Raw genomic sequence first — 18,844 nt, forward strand, 5'->3', positions numbered from 1 at the left:
ACAGCTCAAAACCTGTGACCAATCCCAACCATTGATTCACATCTCGTCCAGGCCCGGGCGCAGATATCCGCCAAATCACGGATATCTATCGAGCCAATCATACTCATAATGCTGACTTGTTGCCGTGAACCACGGCCGGTGTGAGACCAACTGACCTGGACAATTGTCAGCTTACCACAGAATGAGGAGGCCTGAAGATTGCTTTCACCCCGGTCGCACGTATAACAGTGAGTGATGAGAAGCACGATACTAGGGACACTGCAGCATCACCGAAGCAATGGGTCTGCCTTTCGTTTCCCGCCGTCCGGCGGTTCCCCCTGCCTTCGAGAAGTTGCAAACCCTGATTGAGTCTGATTATGTCGAATCAACCCTGCACTTTTACATGAATGGGGAGAAAATCGTGCTTGAAAATCCTAACCCTGAGTGGACACTGTTGGACTTCATCAGATCTCAACATGGGCATAAAGGAACGAAACTGGGCTGTGGTGAGGGCGGATGCGGCGCCTGTACTGTGGTACTCGCGGATCAAAACGACGGCAGAAGGCTGAGACACCTAGCCGTGAATGCATGCCTATATCCGCTGGTCGGTGGTATTTTTGAATCCCATCTCCGGATACATCAAGGCATTATCTGACGAAATCCCAGTTGTCGGTAAGCATCTGATCACAGTCGAAGGTCTGGGAAGCGTGGCAAACCCGCACCCGCTTCAGGAACGAATAGCAAAGGCACATGGATCACAGTACGTTTAAATTGGCTCTCAGGAGCTCACTCGAGGGGGGGCTCCGGCTAATTCGTTAGGTGCGGATTCTGTACGCCAGGAATCGTCATGAGCGCCTATGCGATGGTGAGGAATGCTTATGATCCTGTGACACGGAGTTTCAGACTTTCCGCTAGCGACGTTGAGCTTGAAGGCCATCTGGACGGGAATCTATGTAGGTGTACTGGCTATAAGCCAATTTTGGCTGCCATAAAATCATTTGTGGTGGATGACCTCAAATCGAACATCGTCGTTGATCCGGGTCACGAGGAGGACCCCTCCGATGCGAAGGATGGAGAGATGGCCGCATACGTGCCTGAAGGTATTCCTGAATTACTCCAAAAGACGCCTGTGTCTTGTGGAAGACCGGGCGGCTGCTGCAGAGACAAACCTGGCGCGTCAAGCTGTTCCCCATCAAACATCGAGTCCGAATCAAGCAATCCGGAAACGTCCTCGGACGACGAGTCCGCCAAAAGCTCAGACACATCAATATCGACGCCCGGGCAGGAAAAAGAGGTAATTGGCGCAGAGTTTGGTCTGCCAGTCCACATGAGAAACAGAAATCCTCCACCAGGCGAAGAGGGGGAAGGTACAAAGCCTGCGAGCGACCTTGATGCTGCTCCACCGAAGTCCGACCCCGACAAACTACTACTCCCTGAGTTAAAACCGTATGTCCCAGCGACAGAATTGATTTTCCCGCCATCACTGAAGAAGTTCGAACTGCAGCCAATCTGCTACGGCAACTCGGACATGATATGGATCCGACCAACCTCACTGGAACAGCTGCTGGCTCTTAAGGCACTGGATCCCACTGCGAAACTTGTCGGTGGATCTAGTGAAGTCCAGATTGAGATTCGTTTCAAATACTCCAAGTTTGCCATCATGGTATTCGTGGGCGACATTCCGGAGCTCAAGAAGACAAATATCCCTGAAAGTGATGAAGACATCGCACAGATGACCGAGATTGTGCTCGGCGCAAACACAAGCCTGACAGACTGCGAAGACATTTTCAAGAGTCTCTCAGGTAAGCTCGGTCGACGCGGTTTGCTTCTGGAAGCGGCCAGGAAACAGCTTCGGTATTTTGCAGGTCGACAGATTCGCAATGCAGCCTCTCTGGCAGGAAACATTGCGACAGCCTCTCCCATTTCCGACATGAATCCCGTCCTACTTGCTGCCAGAGCAACCGTCATTGCACAAAGCAAAAGTGACGGCGAGATCTTGCTGCCGATGGAGAGTTTCTTCATATCATATCGGAAAACAAGCCTGCCGTCGGATGCGGTCATCACGAAGATTCGTATACCTATTCCACCGGCTGACGCTGCGGAGATTACGAAAGCTTACAAGCAAGCGAAGAGGAAAGATGATGATATTGCAATCGTCACAGCGGCATTCAGGGTCAGGCTGGACGATGCAGGCAAAGTCGAGTTGATTTCTCTCGCCTTTGGCGGTATGGCACCGACTACGGTACTGGCCAAGAAGACGCAGGAAGTCCTCGCTGGTCAAAAATGGTACGATCCCAAAACGCTCGAGGCAGGTCTTCGGTCATTGCGTGAGGAGTTCAGCTTGAGTTACGGCGTGCCCGGCGGGATGGCCACTTACCGAGTGACGCTCACTCTGTCTTTCTTCTTCCGGTTCTGGCATGAAGTGGCTGCAGACCTGGGACTCGGTCAGGTTGATCCTGAATTGATCCAAGAAATCCACAGAGGCATCTCTTCCGGAACTCGAGACAACGTCAATCCCAACGAGCAGCGCCTTGTTGGTAAACAGATTCCCCATCTGTCGGCGCTGAAGCAGAACACTGGTGAAGCCGAATACATTGACGACATGCCCCATCAGGAACGTCAATTGTACGCTGCATTTGTCTTCTCGCAGAAAGCGCATGCCAAACTGGTTGAAGTGGACTTTTCACCGGCCATCGGTCCGGGACTGGCTGTTGGTTATGTCGACAAGAACGACGTGCCTGGCGTGCGGAATACTTGGGGTCCAGTCCGTAAGGACGAACCTCTCTTCGCCGATGGGCTGGTGGAATCTCACGGCCAAGTGATAGGGTTGGTCTACGCAGAGACCGCGATTCAAGCACAAAAAGCAGTGCGTATGGTCAAGATCGTGTACGAAGATCTCCCGCCAATCTTGACAATCGATGAGGCCATTGCCGCGAACAGCTTTTTCGAACACCCACGTGAACTGAAGAAAGGCGCCGCTATCAACGGATCAATGGATGACGTGTTTGCGTCCTGTGACCGCGTGTTTGAGGGCACTGTACGGATGGGAGGCCAAGAACATTTCTACCTTGAGACGAATGCCGCCATGGCTATCCCCCATATCGAGGATGGGTATATGGACATTTGGTCCTCGACTCAGAACACAATGGAGACTCAAGAATGGGTCAGCCATTGCACTGGCATGCCTAGTAATCGGATCAACGCCCGAGTGAAGCGCATGGGGGGTGCTTTCGGTGGAAAAGAGAGCAGAAGTACGCCACTAGCCTGCTCCGTGGCCATCGCCGCGCAGAAAGAAAAGCGACCGATCCGATTCATGCTGAATCGTGACGAAGACATGATGACCAGCGGACAACGGCACCCGTTCAAAGCCGTGTGGAAAGTGGGAGCCATGAATGATGGTACACTGGTCGCCCTCGATATCAATCTGTACAACAACGCCGGCTTCTCATACGATATGAGCGGAGCTGTCATGGATCGCTGCTCGACGCATGTCGATAACTGCTACGAGATCCCCAACGTCTTTGTCAAGGGCTACGTCTGCAAGACCAACACCCACAGCAATACTGCTTTCCGTGGTTTCGGTGGTCCACAAGCCATGTTCATTGCAGAAACGTATATCTGCGCTGTGGCTGAAGGCCTAGGCATGCCCGTTGACGCATTGCGGATGAAGAACATGTACAAGGAGGACCATTATACTCCGTTCCTCCAGAAGATCGACGAGGATTGGCACGTTCCGCGACTTATGTCTGAGCTCAAAGATCGATGTGATTACGAGGAACGAAAGACCAGTGTGGAGTCGTACAACCAGAAGAACAAGTGGAAGAAGCGAGGTATTGCGTTGATACCGTCGAAGTTCGGTATCAGTTTCGCGACGGCCGTCTACCTCAATCAAGCGACTGCCGCGGTCAAAATCTTTGCGGATGGAAGTATCTTACTGCATCACGGTGGTACAGAGGTATGAAAAAACTCATATTGGAATCAGGCCAGAGCTAACCGTGACTCGCAGATGGGTCAGGGCCTGTACACTAAGATGGCGCAGTGCTGCGCGCAGGAACTCAATGTCCCCATCGATGCGATCTACACAAATGAAACAGCCACCTTTTACTCGGCTAACGCATCCCCAACAGCAGCCTCGTCGGGTTCTGACCTGAACGGCATGGCTGTCAAGAATGCTTGTGACCAGCTCAACGAGCGACTTCAGCCATATCGAGAGAAATTTGGATCGAACGCGGATATGAAGACCATCGCGCACGCAGCGTACATGGACCGCGTCAATCTGTCTGCAACAGGGTTCTGGAAGATGCCCAAGGTCGGATTTCAATGGAACAACTACGACATTGAGACCCAGAAGCCAATGTACTATTATTTCACGCAGGTGAGTATCAGCAAGCGAACCAGCTCTTTTACAGGACGTCCACTGACAGTATCTTAGGGCGTGGCATGCAGCGAAGTTGAATTGGACCTATTGACCGGAGACCACACCGTCCTCAGAACAGATATTCACATGGACGTAGGTCGCTCGATCAATCCGGCCATAGATTACGGACAAGTCGAGGGAGCATTTGTCCAGGGTCAAGGCTTATTCACGATCGAAGAATCTCTCTGGACTCAAACTGGCCAACTCTTCACCCGCGGTCCCGGCACGTACAAGATTCCCGGGTTCAGCGATATTCCTCAAGTGTTCAACGTCAGTTTCCTGCAAGGCGTGTCATGGAACCATCTCAACACCATCCAGAGCAGTAAGGGTATTGGCGAGCCTCCGTTGTTTATGGGTGCGGCGGTGTTATTTGCATTGAGAGAAGCGCTCATCAGTGCGAGGAAGGATAACGGGGTCAAGGAGCCTCTGATACTAAGTAGTCCGGCGACGGCTGAGAGGTTGAGATTGGCTATTGGCGATGATTTGCTGAAAATGGGGACCGTGCAGCCGATGGAGGGTGAGAAGAATTTCTTTGTGGCTGCGTCATGATATGATGAGAACGTTGTTTGTTTCTGGCGCAGGCAGGAGTATGGTGGTACCAATTAGGTATGTGAAAGAATGGTTTCAGCCCATTTCTGAACGAGCCCATGCAGTGAAATCGAACTTTTCACTATCACCTTCCAGCTTGCAGCGTTGCTCTCAAATACTCAGCTGTCTCTTGAAAAATAATACTTGATCCACCAGTGGAATAGCCGCCAACATGTGACACCCGTAGGGCAACTTCACTTACTAGTGCCTTCACGACGAGGCTGTAGTGGCGAGGCTGAAGCAATGAACCTGAAGTATCACACCCTACGGCCGTGAAAGGAATAATTGTCGTACATATAACAAAACTCGAGAATTCTGGTCACAATGAAGCCAAGAGAGATGTAGAAGCGTTCTTGTTGATGGCCGAGTGCAATCCCTCTGTCCCCCAATTGTAGAAACGTAGAACCGCAAAAGAACCAGTATGGCTGGTTTCACTTACCTACAACCTCCACCAAAGGAGCTTGTAGGAAAAGTTTTTTGCTTTTTTGTTCAAACCAATGGGATGTTTCAAACCTCGACAGCCTTGCGTGAGGCATGGTTGCTGCTACATGAAGTTACCTTCGAAGATGAATGAAGTAGGCGGGACTTGATGCTGATGCCAGCCTATCCAGCCGCCCTTACTGCCTGCTCGTCAAAGACGAAGGCCACTTCCTAGGAATATCACGGTTGACCGTGACTGCCTCAGCCTTACGGCACGTATTCAGATTGCATGCAACGATGACCTTGCAACCAGCCCTTACTCATGCTTTTCCTCTTGGTTCCTCCTTCATGTAGCAACTTCATTCTTCTCCTCGAAGTCTTCGCCAATCCTACAACACCAGCAATCATCGACATTCATGATGAAAATCATCGTCACCGGCGCAACAGGTTTCGTTGGCCATGCAGTCGTTCGGAAATGTATCTTGTCTGAAGCGATCACGTCCGTTATCATACTTTCGAGAAACCCTGTCGGCAAACTCCTCAAGAGGAAGAAAGTCCGCGTTATACGCCATGACGATTTCCTCTCCTATCCTCCAGACCTTCTCGAAACGCTGAGAGGGGCCCAATGCTGCATATGGTATGTTACTCAATTTTTATGTGATAACATATTGAAAAGGAGCTTCAGGTGTCTCGGCAAGAAACCCCGTCTTTGGCTCAACCCGCTGTCAGTGAAGAAAGTCAACCTAGAGTTCCCTCTAGCTGCGGCGAATGCCTTTAAAAGCAACATTGCACCAGGAGGACAAAGGTTTCAATTCGTCTTTTGCAGTATGAGTGGCGCGGAGTGGGATCCATTGGAATCGTTCTGGGAAACTGCTGACATACAAGCTGCTGACATTCGAAAATTGAAGGTGTGCATATGTTCCCGGAAGTATCGAAGAAGAATGACTGACATGTTGACGAAAGGGTGCCGCTGAGCGAGGTCTGCTGGATATTGCCGAAGAAGCTCCTGAAGCATTCCGCGCCATCGTACTCCGACCAGGTTTTGTCAAATCGGATGCGGACAACCTTTCCTCCATGGCTATTGATGGGCGTCCGGGGGTGCATGTATCAGTGCTGGCAAGTGCACTGCTTAGAGTTTGCATCCAACAGCCGATGGAGACGATCATTGAGAATGAGGAGATTGTGGAGCTGGGGACGGTGTAAGAATCGAAACTCGCGTGCAGGGAACAATTCCGACTTGCAGGATGTCTTTGTCGCCAGGAATCTTCTCACTTGGCAACACGAGGGGCATTTTTCCTGCTTGAAAATGGTTGTTGAAGTATCTTTATCATTGTTGTGACACATTAGATGCAGCTCAATATCAATGACTGGATATGAAAGGGCACGCTGCGTCAATGTCACCATCCATGCACACATGCAACAGACATGCGATAGGCTCCAACAGCCATGCAACTGCCAGAAGACCACTGTCGAACCTCTCCGGAGAAAGGGGTCCTCATGGCTGTTAGCGTTTGAAAAGACCAGAGTCGAGCAGCCCACAGGTGTCCATCTCAATGCACCACCTTTTCATCATGCATTACACTCTCGCTCCTTTTGATCTCCGCTCGCTGTGCGATCTCATTCAACCTGTTCTCCAGATCATGACTGGCGTAGCTGTCCTTTGTGGTCCCGACAACAATCCACGGCGCATTTTCAAACAGATAGTTCATCTCCTCGAGAGGGCGGCGTGCCGTTTCGGGAAGCAATGCCCAAAAGAAGATGGCATTAGTGAAGTTGCAGATGATGAAGACAAAGTAGAAGCGGTAACCGATGTTCGTCATGGCGATGGGTGTGACTTGTCCAATCATGGTGTTGAACGCGAAGCTGGTCATGGTGGCGAAACTCACGCCCTTGCTTCGTGTGTGTGTGTCAAAGACTTCGGCGGGGATGATCCAGCTTAGCGGCCCGCATGTGCAACTGAAGCTGAAGTTGTAAAGCCAGGTCATTATGATGAACCCCCACTGCGCGCCATGGTTCGTCGAAAGCCCTGGGGGAAACTTGGCCAGGAGAATCGTCGCGATGATGAAGGTGACCATGTTACCGAGATTGCCCAAAATTAAAGGCCAGCGACGACCAGTCTTGTCGATGAATAAGATCGTGCAGAACTGGGCGATTAGTGCGATGATACTGTTGATGCCTTGGTATTTGAGAGTGTCGTTGCCCGAGATTCCTGTAACAAAATGTCAGTGAACGGTACAGGAGTGGCCGTGTGTAGACTTTTAAGCCCAGAGCGTTACGCACCTATCTGCCCGTAAATGGTGACGCTGTAGTATTGTATGGCTGATACACCGGTCATCTGCACCGAAGCTTGCAATGCACAGCAGAGAAACAGGCGTCTGAAGGACGACCGAGAGCGGAAGAGTTCGAAGTAGGATTTCGCTTCGTTCTCGTGTTCGAATGCGATAGAGGACTGGATCTGTTCATACTCGGCCATGACCCATGGATCTTCTTCGTTGCCGTGAGCGTGGAGCTGAGCGAGGACTTTGAGTGCTTTGTCTGCTTTGTTGTGGTCCATGAGCCATCTGTGAAGATGGAGTTAGCACAGCTTGAAGAGGTGTAGGGAATCCCATACCTAGGAGACTCCGGAAACATGAAGATCAACAAGGCCAAGAAGACGGCAGGGATGATCTGTAGTCCTAGAGGTACGCGCCATTGTGCGGAGTTGTTGGGGATATGCACATATGTAGCCCACGAGATCCAAGAGGCAACCAGCGCACCTACACCTAGCATAAACTGTTGCAGGGCTGTGATGCGGCCTCGAATACTCGGATGCGCAAGCTCAGCCTGATACAGTGGTATGATCATGACGAGGAAGCCGACGCCCAAGCCCGCCAGGAATCGTCCGGACCAGAGGAAGTGGATGGTCTGTGCTCCAGTCTGCAGTCCTCCGCCCAGGCAGAAAATCACAGCGCCGAAGGTGATAGTCCAGCGACGGCCGAAATAGTCGCCGCTGGGGCCACCGAGGGCAGCGCCGAAGAAAGCGCCTGTGGTGAACATGGATACCACAAGGCCTGATTGGGTATCATCTGGATGGAACTTCTTCGTGAACGTGCTGCTAGCCACGACCTCGGCAATCACACCGAGATCGTAGCCATATAGATATGATCCCAGGGAGGCGAACACGCTGACGAGGAACTGGTACCATTTTGGGGGAAGAGCCATGGTGGGCAGAAGACAAGGTTGCTGTGAAGCTATCGTCGTCGCAGCTTGAGGCAAAACTGCTGGACTGGCTGTCTGATATCTTCGGGGAGGATGGAAAACGATATCTCCAGATCAGATTGATCAGCGGACGTCAGGAGTAGATATGTGATTTGGCGATAATCGCCAAAAAGGGCATTGATCAGTTGAGTGGCCGGAGTTCGCTTCGGTCGTCAAAACCCACGTTAAGACTCCCGCAACTTTTCCCACATGAGTGATATCCCCGCAAAGGCAGAACAACATCCAACCGGAGTAGATTGTGGACAGCGGAGAGTGCAGATTGCGCTGCACATGGCTACTTGGAAGCCGGTGGTCACGGTTGGAAAGATGGCTGGCGAGACGATCCATTCATCTCTGATGTCGAATCTGCGAGCGAAGAATCTCCGGTGGAAGATCATCTTACCGCCCAGAATGGAAGTTCTCCGGCGTGTAATGTCGTCGTCCATGGAGAAATCCTGGCTAGTCACGACGCACCTTCCTGGTCCATCATCCTCACAATGCATCTCCGCTTTCTGGGACGCATGACTTGTGACCCGGCAAATCAGCCGCTGGTGCATGTTTGGTTGCGTGACTTGACTTGAGGAGCCCCGAGGCAACTCCATCTTTGCATGCAATCGCGTGTACGTTGCCGGAGAGTTTTGCCGAAAGACGTAGCAGGACAATGCAATCCGGATATTCCCCCAAAGGAGAAGTCTTGTGCCTCTTTGCAAGACCAACTGCGTGAGACAAGGTGAGTACTGCGGAACGCGAGTTGACCGGTGGTTTTACAAGACATGTACCTCCGTACCTACCACGTCTGATTCGACTTTGATGCGTTCTCACTTTCTTAACACTCATCACGTGATAAATCACGTGGACAGCTTTCAACGTCCTACGTACAAACCAACTACCACAGTAACTCGACCTGCCAGGCACTATTGGCACGACAAGCTTTCCCTGTAGGTCAAAATGACGACCCTCACAAAGCGCACATCGACGCCGTCGATCGCCGTCTTCCCAAACCACAAGGTAGCCAAGATCAATCGGAACATCTACTCCGGCTTCACAGAGCACATGGGCCGCTGCATATACACAGGCCTGTACGACCCGACCAACCCAAACAAACACCTAATCACACCCGAGGGCTTCCGCAAAGACGTCCTCGAAGCCCTAGCCCCTCTCAACATCCCCGTCTTTCGGTATCCTGGAGGCAACTTCTGCGCCACCTACCACTGGCAAGATGGCATCGGCGCCGTCGACCAGCGCCCCTCCAGACCCGAACTGGCCTGGGGCAACGTCGAAACCAATCACTTTGGCACCGACGAATTCATGTCATGGTGCAAAGCCGCCAACACGCAACCATATCTCTGTCTGAATTTCGGCACAGGCACGCTCGACGAAGCAATGGCCTGGGTCGAATACTGCAACGGCAAAAACGACACCTACTACGCCAACTTACGACGTAAACACGGTCATGAGGAACCATATAACGTCAAGTACTGGGCGTTGGGCAACGAGATGTGGGGACCCTGGCAAATCAACCAGATGACGCAAGAAGCGTACGCCGAGCGAGCATTGCAATGGGCCAAAGCACTCAAGTTGCTCGATCCGACCATCGAGTTGGTCTTATGTGGCAAAGAAGGCGCGACGACGTGGGATTACTACACGCTCAAGCACTGCCTTCAGCCCGCGGGGTTGAGCGATTTGGGCGAGGAGCGCGTTCCGCTCATCGACATGCATAGCATCCACTTGTACACTGCGAGCGAAGACCACTACGAGAACGTGACTGCTCCTTTAGCCGCGGAGCGCGCAATCGAAGTGTGTTCGGGCCTGATCGACCTCGCATTTATTGAGAACAAGCTTCTCCCCACCCAGAAACGGCCGACCATCTGCTTCGACGAGTGGAATGTGTGGTCCCCGCCGCGTGCACCAGGCAGTAAGGGCGCTGAGGAGCAATATACTTTGTCCGATGCATTGGCTGTCGCCGTGTGGCTGAACGTGCTGGTGCGTAAGTCCAAGGATGTTGGCATGGCGTGTATTGCGCAGAGCGTCAATGTGCTTAGCCCCCTCATGACCACCGAATCAGGACTCATCAGGCAGACGACTTGGTGGCCGTACGAATTGTTCTGCAGGTTTATGAAGGGTCATACGATTGCCGTGCATGTTGCATGTGACTCGTACGAGGGCTCTACGAAGCCGGACTGGGTAAGAGCTTTGAAGGAGACGCCCTGGTTGGATGTCAGTGCCACGGTGGATGACGAAGGCTGGGTCAGTGTGTGTGTCGTGAACATGCATGTCGAAAAGAACTTGGAGACGACGTTGGGAGGCACAGAAGGCGCCAAGGTCACGGTTTACACAGTTACCGGATCAAATCAGACGGTCACCAACATGGCGGGCAAGGAAGAGGTTGGTATGGCAGAATCGCAGTGGGAACCGACTAAGGACTCCAGATTCGTGTTTCCAAAATGTTCCATTACCATGCTAAGGTGGAAGGGCTCGTAATGTACTGTCGTACCAAAAGTGTGCATGGAAATAGATTGCGACGGCATTGGATTATCCTGCCTTCCTCAACTCGGCCAGCTTCATCAGTATGTCGTAGTATTCCCTGCTAACGCCCCAGCATGACAATCGTGTCCGGAGCAGCTTGGCCCCTTCGAGGAGAACCTTCTGTGGCGTTTTGCATATATCGCCAACGTTGCTCATGTGTCCTGACATGTTGTGTCCATTTCGCACAAAGTGCTGCACCATTTCGTCATCGCACGGTCGGTCCAGGTGTATAAATTCAGGCTGCTCATTAGAAGAGGATGTCTCGTCACCGTCCGAGTCGGAGTCGTGGAGAGGTGAAGATGCTGACGGATCAACTCCGTTTTCAGTGTCGGGCGACTGGTTAGTATCGAGATCTGAAAATTTAGTATGAGGCGAGGTGGAGGATTGCAGTTGAGATGCGTTGTCTGTCTGGCCCGCAGCCTTGTTCATGAACTTGACTGGGCGTTCCTTCCTTTCCACACGTGATGGCTGAATGGCGGCTCCAGCGTCTGGTCCACTCGGACCTCCTTCAGGCTTCTGACCTGCCGCTGCCGCATCACGATCCAGTGCGGTAGATTTGTACGAACCATACGTCCACAAAACCAATGTAGCCAAATACACCGCAATCGGCTCGAAGAAGCTCGTTGACGAATACCGACGGACGTACCAGAAGACTGACCCTGCATGAATCATGGCGAGACGCGCCTTGTGCTGATCTTCTCTCAGCCAGCGCCATGTGATTTTGCGGATTTGAGGCAGTTTGGCGCTGTTACGTGGCTGATAGCTGCCATCGTGTACGTAGAAGGACGCTTTGGCCGAGTTGCCGACCTTCCCGATCAGCGAGAACATCAGGTCCTGGATTTCCTGGAAGGGGGTCAAGAGAATGATGCGCGCAAGATGAAGATGAAGCATGACCCCATGCTCAACTCCCGAAGCATTTGCAACGACACTCGATGCTTGCCAATTCAACACGTCAAGACAATCGCATGCACTGTTTCTCCAGTTGGCGTACAATGGATAAAGTGGTAACCAAAAGTTGTCTTTCGAAGGTGTATTCAAGAAGCCACGAGCTTTTCCAGTTGGTACCCACTCACTGAGTGGCTGCTTGATATGAGTCCCTACTTCCCAAGTACGTAGGTAAAGGGCGTGGATCAACAACGTCTGTGACAATTCGCTGTAGCTGGGATCGATTTTCTTCTTGTTGTACAATATCTCAAGTGCAGCACACAAGGAAGGCGTCTCCGGGACGTTGGACATGATTTGAGCCCATGATTCGGCTGATTGCGCATTCCATACAGACTCTGCACAAGGCAGCCGCGTTCTCGCGTCGTCCATGTTACACAGTGGTCGTGCATTAGCCATGTAGCCCAAACAACAATCCATCATCCAGGCTAGATAGCCAATTCGTCGTAGTGATTCAATTCTGATCCATTTCTGCCATAGTTGCCATTGATCGGTGTTGGCAGTGTTAGGCTCCCCATCTGTTATATCGCCGAGGTCAGGAAGTTGAAGCACACCAGATTCCAAGCACCAGCGCGATAGGTCTGCATGATATCGTGGCGCCTGTGAACGCAATTGATCACGATCGGACTGGACAAGTCCAATCAAATTCAGGATTCGGGCCTGTGCCAGAGGAATACCTAAAGAGTCGTCAGGGATGCCATCAGCCACTCGTTGAACGGCACGACGTAAAAACTCTTGGAATGCTTCTCTCAAGTCCAAAGCACGAGAAGCTTTGGAGAAGGTACTACCAATTGCAGCGACAGCGAGGACCACCAGCCAATGGGTCGAATGCCCGAAAGATGGTTGATGAATCAAGGGACAAGCAGGCTGGAAGTGCTCAAAGTACAGGTTGAGACAATGGTTGAAAGTAACCATATCTGGATAGTACACCCGGGCGAAGCAATTTTCCGTGGCAAGGCACAATATTTTGAAGCGGTCAACGATGGCCTCATACGTGGCAGGCAGGCAGTGGTCTTGAGCTTCTGTGGTGGCAGTCGTGCTGGAGCTTTCTGATGGGTCAGGAAATGCATAAGAGGTCTGTGCTCTTCTAGGCTTGTCGAATTGATCGGGAACGAAGGAGGCTTTGCGCTTCTTGCGTTTGGTATCAGATGCGGTCGAGGCAGTGTTGTTCGGTTTGGCCATGTTCATGCTATCGCTGCCTGATGATACAGGACTTTGGTCGAGAGCCATCAACGAAGCCGAAAATGCTTGGGTTTCCAAGGTATCTTGGGAAATGTTCGTCGGGACTTGGAATATCTGGGCGGCTGAATCCAGAGAAATGGGCATGTTATAGTCGGTGCCAAGATTTGGTGTGGCGGACAACGGTGGTAGGATGAAGGAGAAATCCTGTTCGAGCTCCGCATCGTAGGGTGATGGGTAAATCGACGGCGGTATCCAGTTCAGAGGCTCGTCAAACGAGGTATAATCATAAGCCGCCGCTCCTCCCACAAACGCATTGTCGAAACCCGTCATCGGAGCGTTGACAAAGGAAGCTGGCTGGTGAATTTCGCTGGTGATGGAGTTCATCGCATCCAGGCCCAGACCAAGTTGGCCACCTTGTGAAATGGGCATCTGCCTCGAGTCAAAAGCTGGGGGGAAAGTCGGTGGCGCATGTGTTTCCGTCGATCCTGGCTGAGTCACCGAGTCGAGCACGCTTGTCGACATCGACGATTTTCTGGCAATATTCTGGACGTCTTGATGTACCAGCATAGGCTCATTGGCAGCAAAGACCAATTCGCCGAAATGACCAGAACGATGGTGCTTCTGGGCCGTGTCGCCAAAGCCGTTTGCGCCAGGCACGCTAGGAGAGGAACCTTTGCGGCGCTTGTTCGGATAGACGCAGTCGATGCCTCTCATAGTGCACCTGCCGCACGGCACTGACCCCGAGCATCTGGATCTGGCAGTTGCGCAACCGCGACAGGCTCGGAAAGTGTCATTCGTGACACGGTGAACAGGGCCGCGATCTTGAGATGCATGATGATTCTTCTCGTGCCGCAACAAAGTGTCAGAGCGTGCAAACTGGATGCCAACAGAATGAGTTAGCTCGAGGTCCATAAGCCGTCAAGGAGGCAGACGACCTACAGTCTTGCCACAGACCGTGCATGCCGCCGATCTCTCCGCCGGTCGCTCCCCATCTTTGGCCTTCATGCCAGCCTATCAAGGCTTTCGAACCACCACCACGCGATTTGTTCATCAAGACAGACCCAGAGCGGCACAAAAGTCGGTGACCGACTTGGTTCAGTACAAAACTAAGATGATCAACTTCAGGATCGCCGGCGATAGTTTGAGGTTGTCAGTCTCCCGTCACGTGGAGTGCTTTCAATTTTGCGGGGTAGCTTTGCTTCCACGTGACCGCCAAGCCTACAGCAAATTCAGTCGCGCTTCGATCGTCAGCTTCGGTTTGCATCATCATCATCATCATCCAGTCTCGGTAGTACTCCATACCTAGGTACTCAACTGGAATATTGGCGGGTACGAGACCTGTGTCAAACCTTGGATACTACAAGCTGAACCTGAACATTCATGGAGTTAAGGGACCGAAGTCACGTCGTTTCATGCGAAATCATCAGGTCGCGACAGTATCGACCTCTTCATGGCTAATCATAAAGGGCACTTTATGCATGATCGTAAGGCCTGGGATCAGAGTGACAGGATTCGAGTTACATCCACTCCAGCGACATAGAGTAGGGACGGAACCATACAACCTCAACAAGTTGGCATTCAACTCGTTGTACCGGATTCCAATCGAAGTCTCACTGTGACGAGACGCTCTTCGCGTTGATAGGTCTGTCTGACACTGGATCTCATATGATCGTTGCAAGATGTGCTTCTTTTTGCAGTACTCGCTAAGGCCGGTCGAATCTGACCCCGGCAGACGTCCTGGCTTTTGCTGGCTTGCTTGCCAACCTGACCATGGACATTGCATGGCACCCTTGAGAGTGATTGAGGACTGTAAGCTTTCGGGATTTTCTTACTCCACGTCGCTTTCCACCACATCCATCATAGATGTCCTCCCGACAAAGAGACTCTCATCATCCTAGGCTTTGAATTCATGAAGTCTGTCAATGCACCACGGTAGGTGGAAAATGGTCAGATATACCCAGACTTTGCGACATACGCCGCCGCGACTACAAGTCTGTAGTCGATGTACTGGAGGGGCATGTTGCCACTGGTAAGTGATCCTCGTGGATGCTAAGAACACTTCCGCAATTCAAAAGCCATTCATGACTCTGTCCGAGAACTGTCAATTGACCCAAGGCAGGCCATACCTGAGTATAATTAGCCCTTGGAGCTTTAGGGACGTCGTATGGCCGTGGCCATAATCTTAGCAGTAAGTGGCACTAAGATAAAGGTTTTCGTTCTTATACTCAACGGAGCATCAACACCTACTATCATTTATATTTTCGCGGCTGGACTAGTATAGGCACGACGGACAATATGTCCGTGCGTGGGTGAGGTGGTGATAGGGACGAATTGCTAATTTTCCTGTATCCTTTGGAGTTCATGTCCGTCTCACGTTGAACACTCAAGTACAAGAATATCACCTAGCGAACATAGTCTCCTATCGAGCGCTTAGTGAACCTTGCTATTTCGTACACGTTAGGTTTCGCGATCATCACTCTTCCACTACCATTAACGAGCCTAGCTAGAGAGACTAGGTTACGCTAACAGGTTAACTCGACTTATACTTAGTACCCTACGATCCTCTTCACATTTCTAGCCGCCTCTAATCATAGCCGTAAGTATATTCTATAAGCATAATGACGAAGCTAAATACCTTGTAGTTGATCGCCTATTGGTTAGCGGCCGTCGCTATAGAGCCTAAGTCCATAGCGTTAAATATCCACATACGAATACGCGGGGACCAACTCCGTAGCATTAGATAGCTTCCATACGTGGATGCCTTCGTTACTATAGACTTCCACCCCGAAACTATCTCTTAGCTTAAGCGGATCTAGGCCACCACGGGGCGTAAGATGCGTGGACCTAGAACGATTCCTACCGTCTAGCGGTACGGCACTATCACGCGCTAAGCTTCACAAGAGGCGGACGAGTCTAGATAATAGGTCCACGTCTAGGTACTCCACGATGCTTTTGTCTTATCGTCCGCTCCGAGAGGACTTGCGTGATATAGGCTATATTCGATATACTCGTCCCTTTATGAGTGAGGTCAGGACCATAGTCAAGGAAAGATAACGAATACTCGTAGTAGAATATATATAAAATCCCTAGCGATATCCCCGTTACTAGCTACTATGGTGCTTGCAGCTTATTCTAGATTCTAGGCAGCGATATCTTTCCTAGCAAAATTCTTAGAACCCTAGAGAGTATGAAAACGATATAGCTAAGAAAGGCGTTTAGATATCCAAGATCGCTGATAATGAGGAAGTCAAGGGCGTCACTACAAGCCCTTTAGCTACGGCTAATATTAAAGACTTGCAAAATAATCTCAAGGACCCCTCCCTTGGGTCTACGCCCCAACATCCCTTTAGCACTCCCGAGAACGCTCAATATTGGTCCGACGTCTATGAAACGGCGAAGTACGAGGGTCGACACCGATTTAATCCCACGTGTCGGTGAAGCGCGATAGAAGAAAAGAGACTCGTTCGAAAGGTACGTTATGAGTGATAGGAGGGGGGGAATATCTATTAATACTTACTATAAGCTTGACTAGCGTATTATGGCTTGGGTCTAGGTAATGTTTTCCTCGTTGAACCTGGTTCGACGAAACGTTAATCGCGTAATCTTAGATAATATAGTAAGCTATCCTAGCCGAGACCGCCTTGGGCCAAGCTAACAACCATAGCTTAATGAATTGGACATGAATACAAATGATTTCAATACTAGCTAGACCATCTATCTAACCTCTTTCCTAGCGGCCGAGCTCCCGGGCGGCCTTCTTAGCAAGAAGATTAGCCCCGACGTCATGACTCCAATTGCAATCTACATTTGGGGGGTTATCTATACTTGCTAGTGTATGATCAAGGACCGCACTGGCTTCTTCATCACTCGTGCTTTGTTAGGTTTCTCTCAAGGAGGTACGTTATGTCTAAAGAACCAACCCTTGGTACTAGGGTCTTTCTGACAACGTCTAGGCTTCATTCCAGAGATGGTTCTTTATCTCTCCTACTTTTTCAAATCCAACGAGTTGCCTATACGACTATCAATATTCTGGACTGCTATTCCCTTGACCCAAATCATCGGATCGCTGCTGGCGGCAGGGTTTCTCAAGATGCGAGGATTGCACGATTGGTCCGGCTGGCAGTGGCTGTGAGTCAACCACGTTTAGTTATAACGCATCTAATGACGTGCAGGTTCTTGATCGAAGGCCTCATGAGCGTCACTGTGGGACTTGTGACTTTCGTCGTAATGCCCGCCAGTATCACCGAGTCCGGCCATATCCTCCGTGGAAAAGCTTCATGGCTTCACGGAAAGACTGGATGGTTCACAGAAAGAGAAGAGAAGATTGGAGTGAACCGCATTCTTCGCGATGACCCGTCGAAAGGTGATATGAACAATCGCCAATACGTGAGTCTCCAGGGCATCTGGCAGGCGGTGAAAGATATTGATCTGTGGCCAACATATATGGTGGGTTGTCCCTTCTTGTTGCAGCTTCCGATCCTCGCTAACTTGAGGCAGCTTGGTATCGTCGCCTTCATCCCATTCCAGCCTGCTGCAAATTATCTCTCTTTGACATTGAGAAACCTGGGATACACGGTGTTCGAGGCAAACATGCTGGCAATCCCCGGCTATACCTTGTTCTTCATTAATGTAAGGCAGACCATATGAAACCTCGTCCCTGGCTGACACTGTGCCAGATCCTGACGGTGGTCTGGTTGAGCGAGAGATACCGCGAACGGCTCATCTTTGGAGCTACCAGCAACTTCTGGGTATTGCCGTTCTTGATCGCACTCGTGACAATCCCGTCAAGTGCGAGCCCATGGGTTCGCTATGCGCTTCTCACTGGTGTAAATGGGGAGCCGTACAGTAAGCAAAGCCAGCCTGGAGCATTTGAGCCAAAGGCTAACACGTGTCAAGCTCACGCAATCCTTGTTGGGATGATCTCACGAAACGCCAATAGTGTTGGTACTAGAGCTGTCTCAGCAGCTGTCTACAACATTTGCTATCAAATCGGTTCTATCGTTGCGGTGAACGTATACCGAAACGACGATAAGCCTTATTGTAAGTCAACTGATAACCACAAATTGCTCGTTTACCCATCGCCTACATCCCACTGACACATTCCAGATTATCGCGGAAATAAGATTCTTGTTGGCCTCGCCTCAGCTAACATTGTGCTCTTCTTCTGGGCCAAGCTGTACTACATCAAGCGCAATCAGCAGAAGGAGAGGCAATGGAGATTGCTCAGCGACTTCGACCAGGCGAACTACCTTTCCACTACGAAGGACACTGGGACGAAGAGGCTGGACATTCGATTTGCACATTAGCCAGCGACAGCTGTGTAAACAACAATGCTAACGTCGGCTACGTCTGGCAAGGACTACATCGACGTTATCAATTTTATGGGCCAGTAGGAATATACGGTAGAGCTGATGGTCTCCCCGCTGTCAACGACTAGGCATATATCGTTGTGCCTGAAGGACGTGAAGGACGTGAAGGACTTCAGAATGACAATTAAAATGCTATCAGGCCACTTTTTCTTAAAATCAGGCTTGCCGCTTCTTCGTACTGACA

At 51.0% G+C, this 18,844-nt stretch overlaps 6 protein-coding genes across 6 annotated transcripts; 4 read left to right on the forward strand and 2 right to left on the reverse strand.

The window, feature by feature from the left end:
- The first annotated feature begins 30 nt into the window (after positions 1-30).
- EDD37DRAFT_615612 (xanthine dehydrogenase) lies at positions 31-5,190 on the forward strand. The gene is made up of 5 exons (XM_062815612.1): positions 31-590; positions 646-739; positions 799-3,934; positions 3,986-4,354; positions 4,412-5,190. The coding sequence occupies exons 1-5, from the start codon at positions 278-280 to the stop codon at positions 4,943-4,945; spliced, it is 4,446 nt and encodes a 1,481-aa protein (XP_062674835.1). The 5' UTR covers positions 31-277; the 3' UTR covers positions 4,946-5,190.
- A 633-nt stretch (positions 5,191-5,823) lies between these two features.
- EDD37DRAFT_603861 (uncharacterized protein) lies at positions 5,824-6,607 on the forward strand (the record flags this gene model as incomplete). The annotated part of the gene is made up of 3 exons (XM_062814689.1): positions 5,824-6,041; positions 6,090-6,312; positions 6,368-6,607. 3 exons carry the CDS (start codon positions 5,824-5,826, stop codon positions 6,605-6,607), a joined length of 681 nt encoding a protein of 226 aa, XP_062674836.1.
- Positions 6,608-6,692: 85 nt separating this feature from the next.
- EDD37DRAFT_26758 (MFS transporter) lies at positions 6,693-8,715 on the reverse strand. Its single transcript, XM_062810918.1, has 3 exons — positions 8,016-8,715; positions 7,685-7,965; positions 6,693-7,613 (listed from the first exon to the last, which is right to left on the reverse strand). The coding sequence occupies exons 1-3, from the start codon at positions 8,603-8,605 to the stop codon at positions 6,955-6,957; spliced, it is 1,530 nt and encodes a 509-aa protein (XP_062674837.1). The 5' UTR covers positions 8,606-8,715; the 3' UTR covers positions 6,693-6,954.
- Positions 8,716-9,532: 817 nt separating this feature from the next.
- On the forward strand, positions 9,533-11,148 carry EDD37DRAFT_26771 (alpha-N-arabinofuranosidase C). Its single transcript, XM_062810925.1, has one exon. The coding sequence runs from the start codon at positions 9,590-9,592 to the stop codon at positions 11,120-11,122; it is 1,533 nt and encodes a 510-aa protein (XP_062674838.1). The 5' UTR covers positions 9,533-9,589; the 3' UTR covers positions 11,123-11,148.
- Positions 11,148-14,391, reverse strand: EDD37DRAFT_26755 (uncharacterized protein). Its single transcript, XM_062810917.1, has 2 exons — positions 14,231-14,391; positions 11,148-14,167 (listed from the first exon to the last, which is right to left on the reverse strand). The coding sequence occupies exons 1-2, from the start codon at positions 14,294-14,296 to the stop codon at positions 11,174-11,176; spliced, it is 3,060 nt and encodes a 1,019-aa protein (XP_062674839.1). The 5' UTR covers positions 14,297-14,391; the 3' UTR covers positions 11,148-11,173.
- Positions 14,392-16,237: 1,846 nt separating this feature from the next.
- EDD37DRAFT_684476 (major facilitator superfamily domain-containing protein) lies at positions 16,238-18,799 on the forward strand (the record flags this gene model as incomplete). Its single annotated transcript, XM_062819874.1, has 12 exons — positions 16,238-16,313; positions 16,566-16,725; positions 16,750-16,762; positions 16,824-16,838; positions 17,001-17,105; positions 17,136-17,187; positions 17,245-17,419; positions 17,464-17,737; positions 17,789-17,920; positions 17,968-18,136; positions 18,188-18,331; positions 18,398-18,799. The coding sequence occupies 12 exons, from the start codon at positions 16,238-16,240 to the stop codon at positions 18,595-18,597; spliced, it is 1,515 nt and encodes a 504-aa protein (XP_062674840.1). The 3' UTR covers positions 18,598-18,799.
- Positions 18,800-18,844: the final 45 nt, after the last annotated feature.

This window comes from Exophiala viscosa (assembly GCF_022695815.1).
Source record: "Exophiala viscosa unplaced genomic scaffold EDD37scaffold_1, whole genome shotgun sequence".
Taxonomy (NCBI): domain Eukaryota; kingdom Fungi; phylum Ascomycota; class Eurotiomycetes; order Chaetothyriales; family Herpotrichiellaceae; genus Exophiala; species Exophiala viscosa.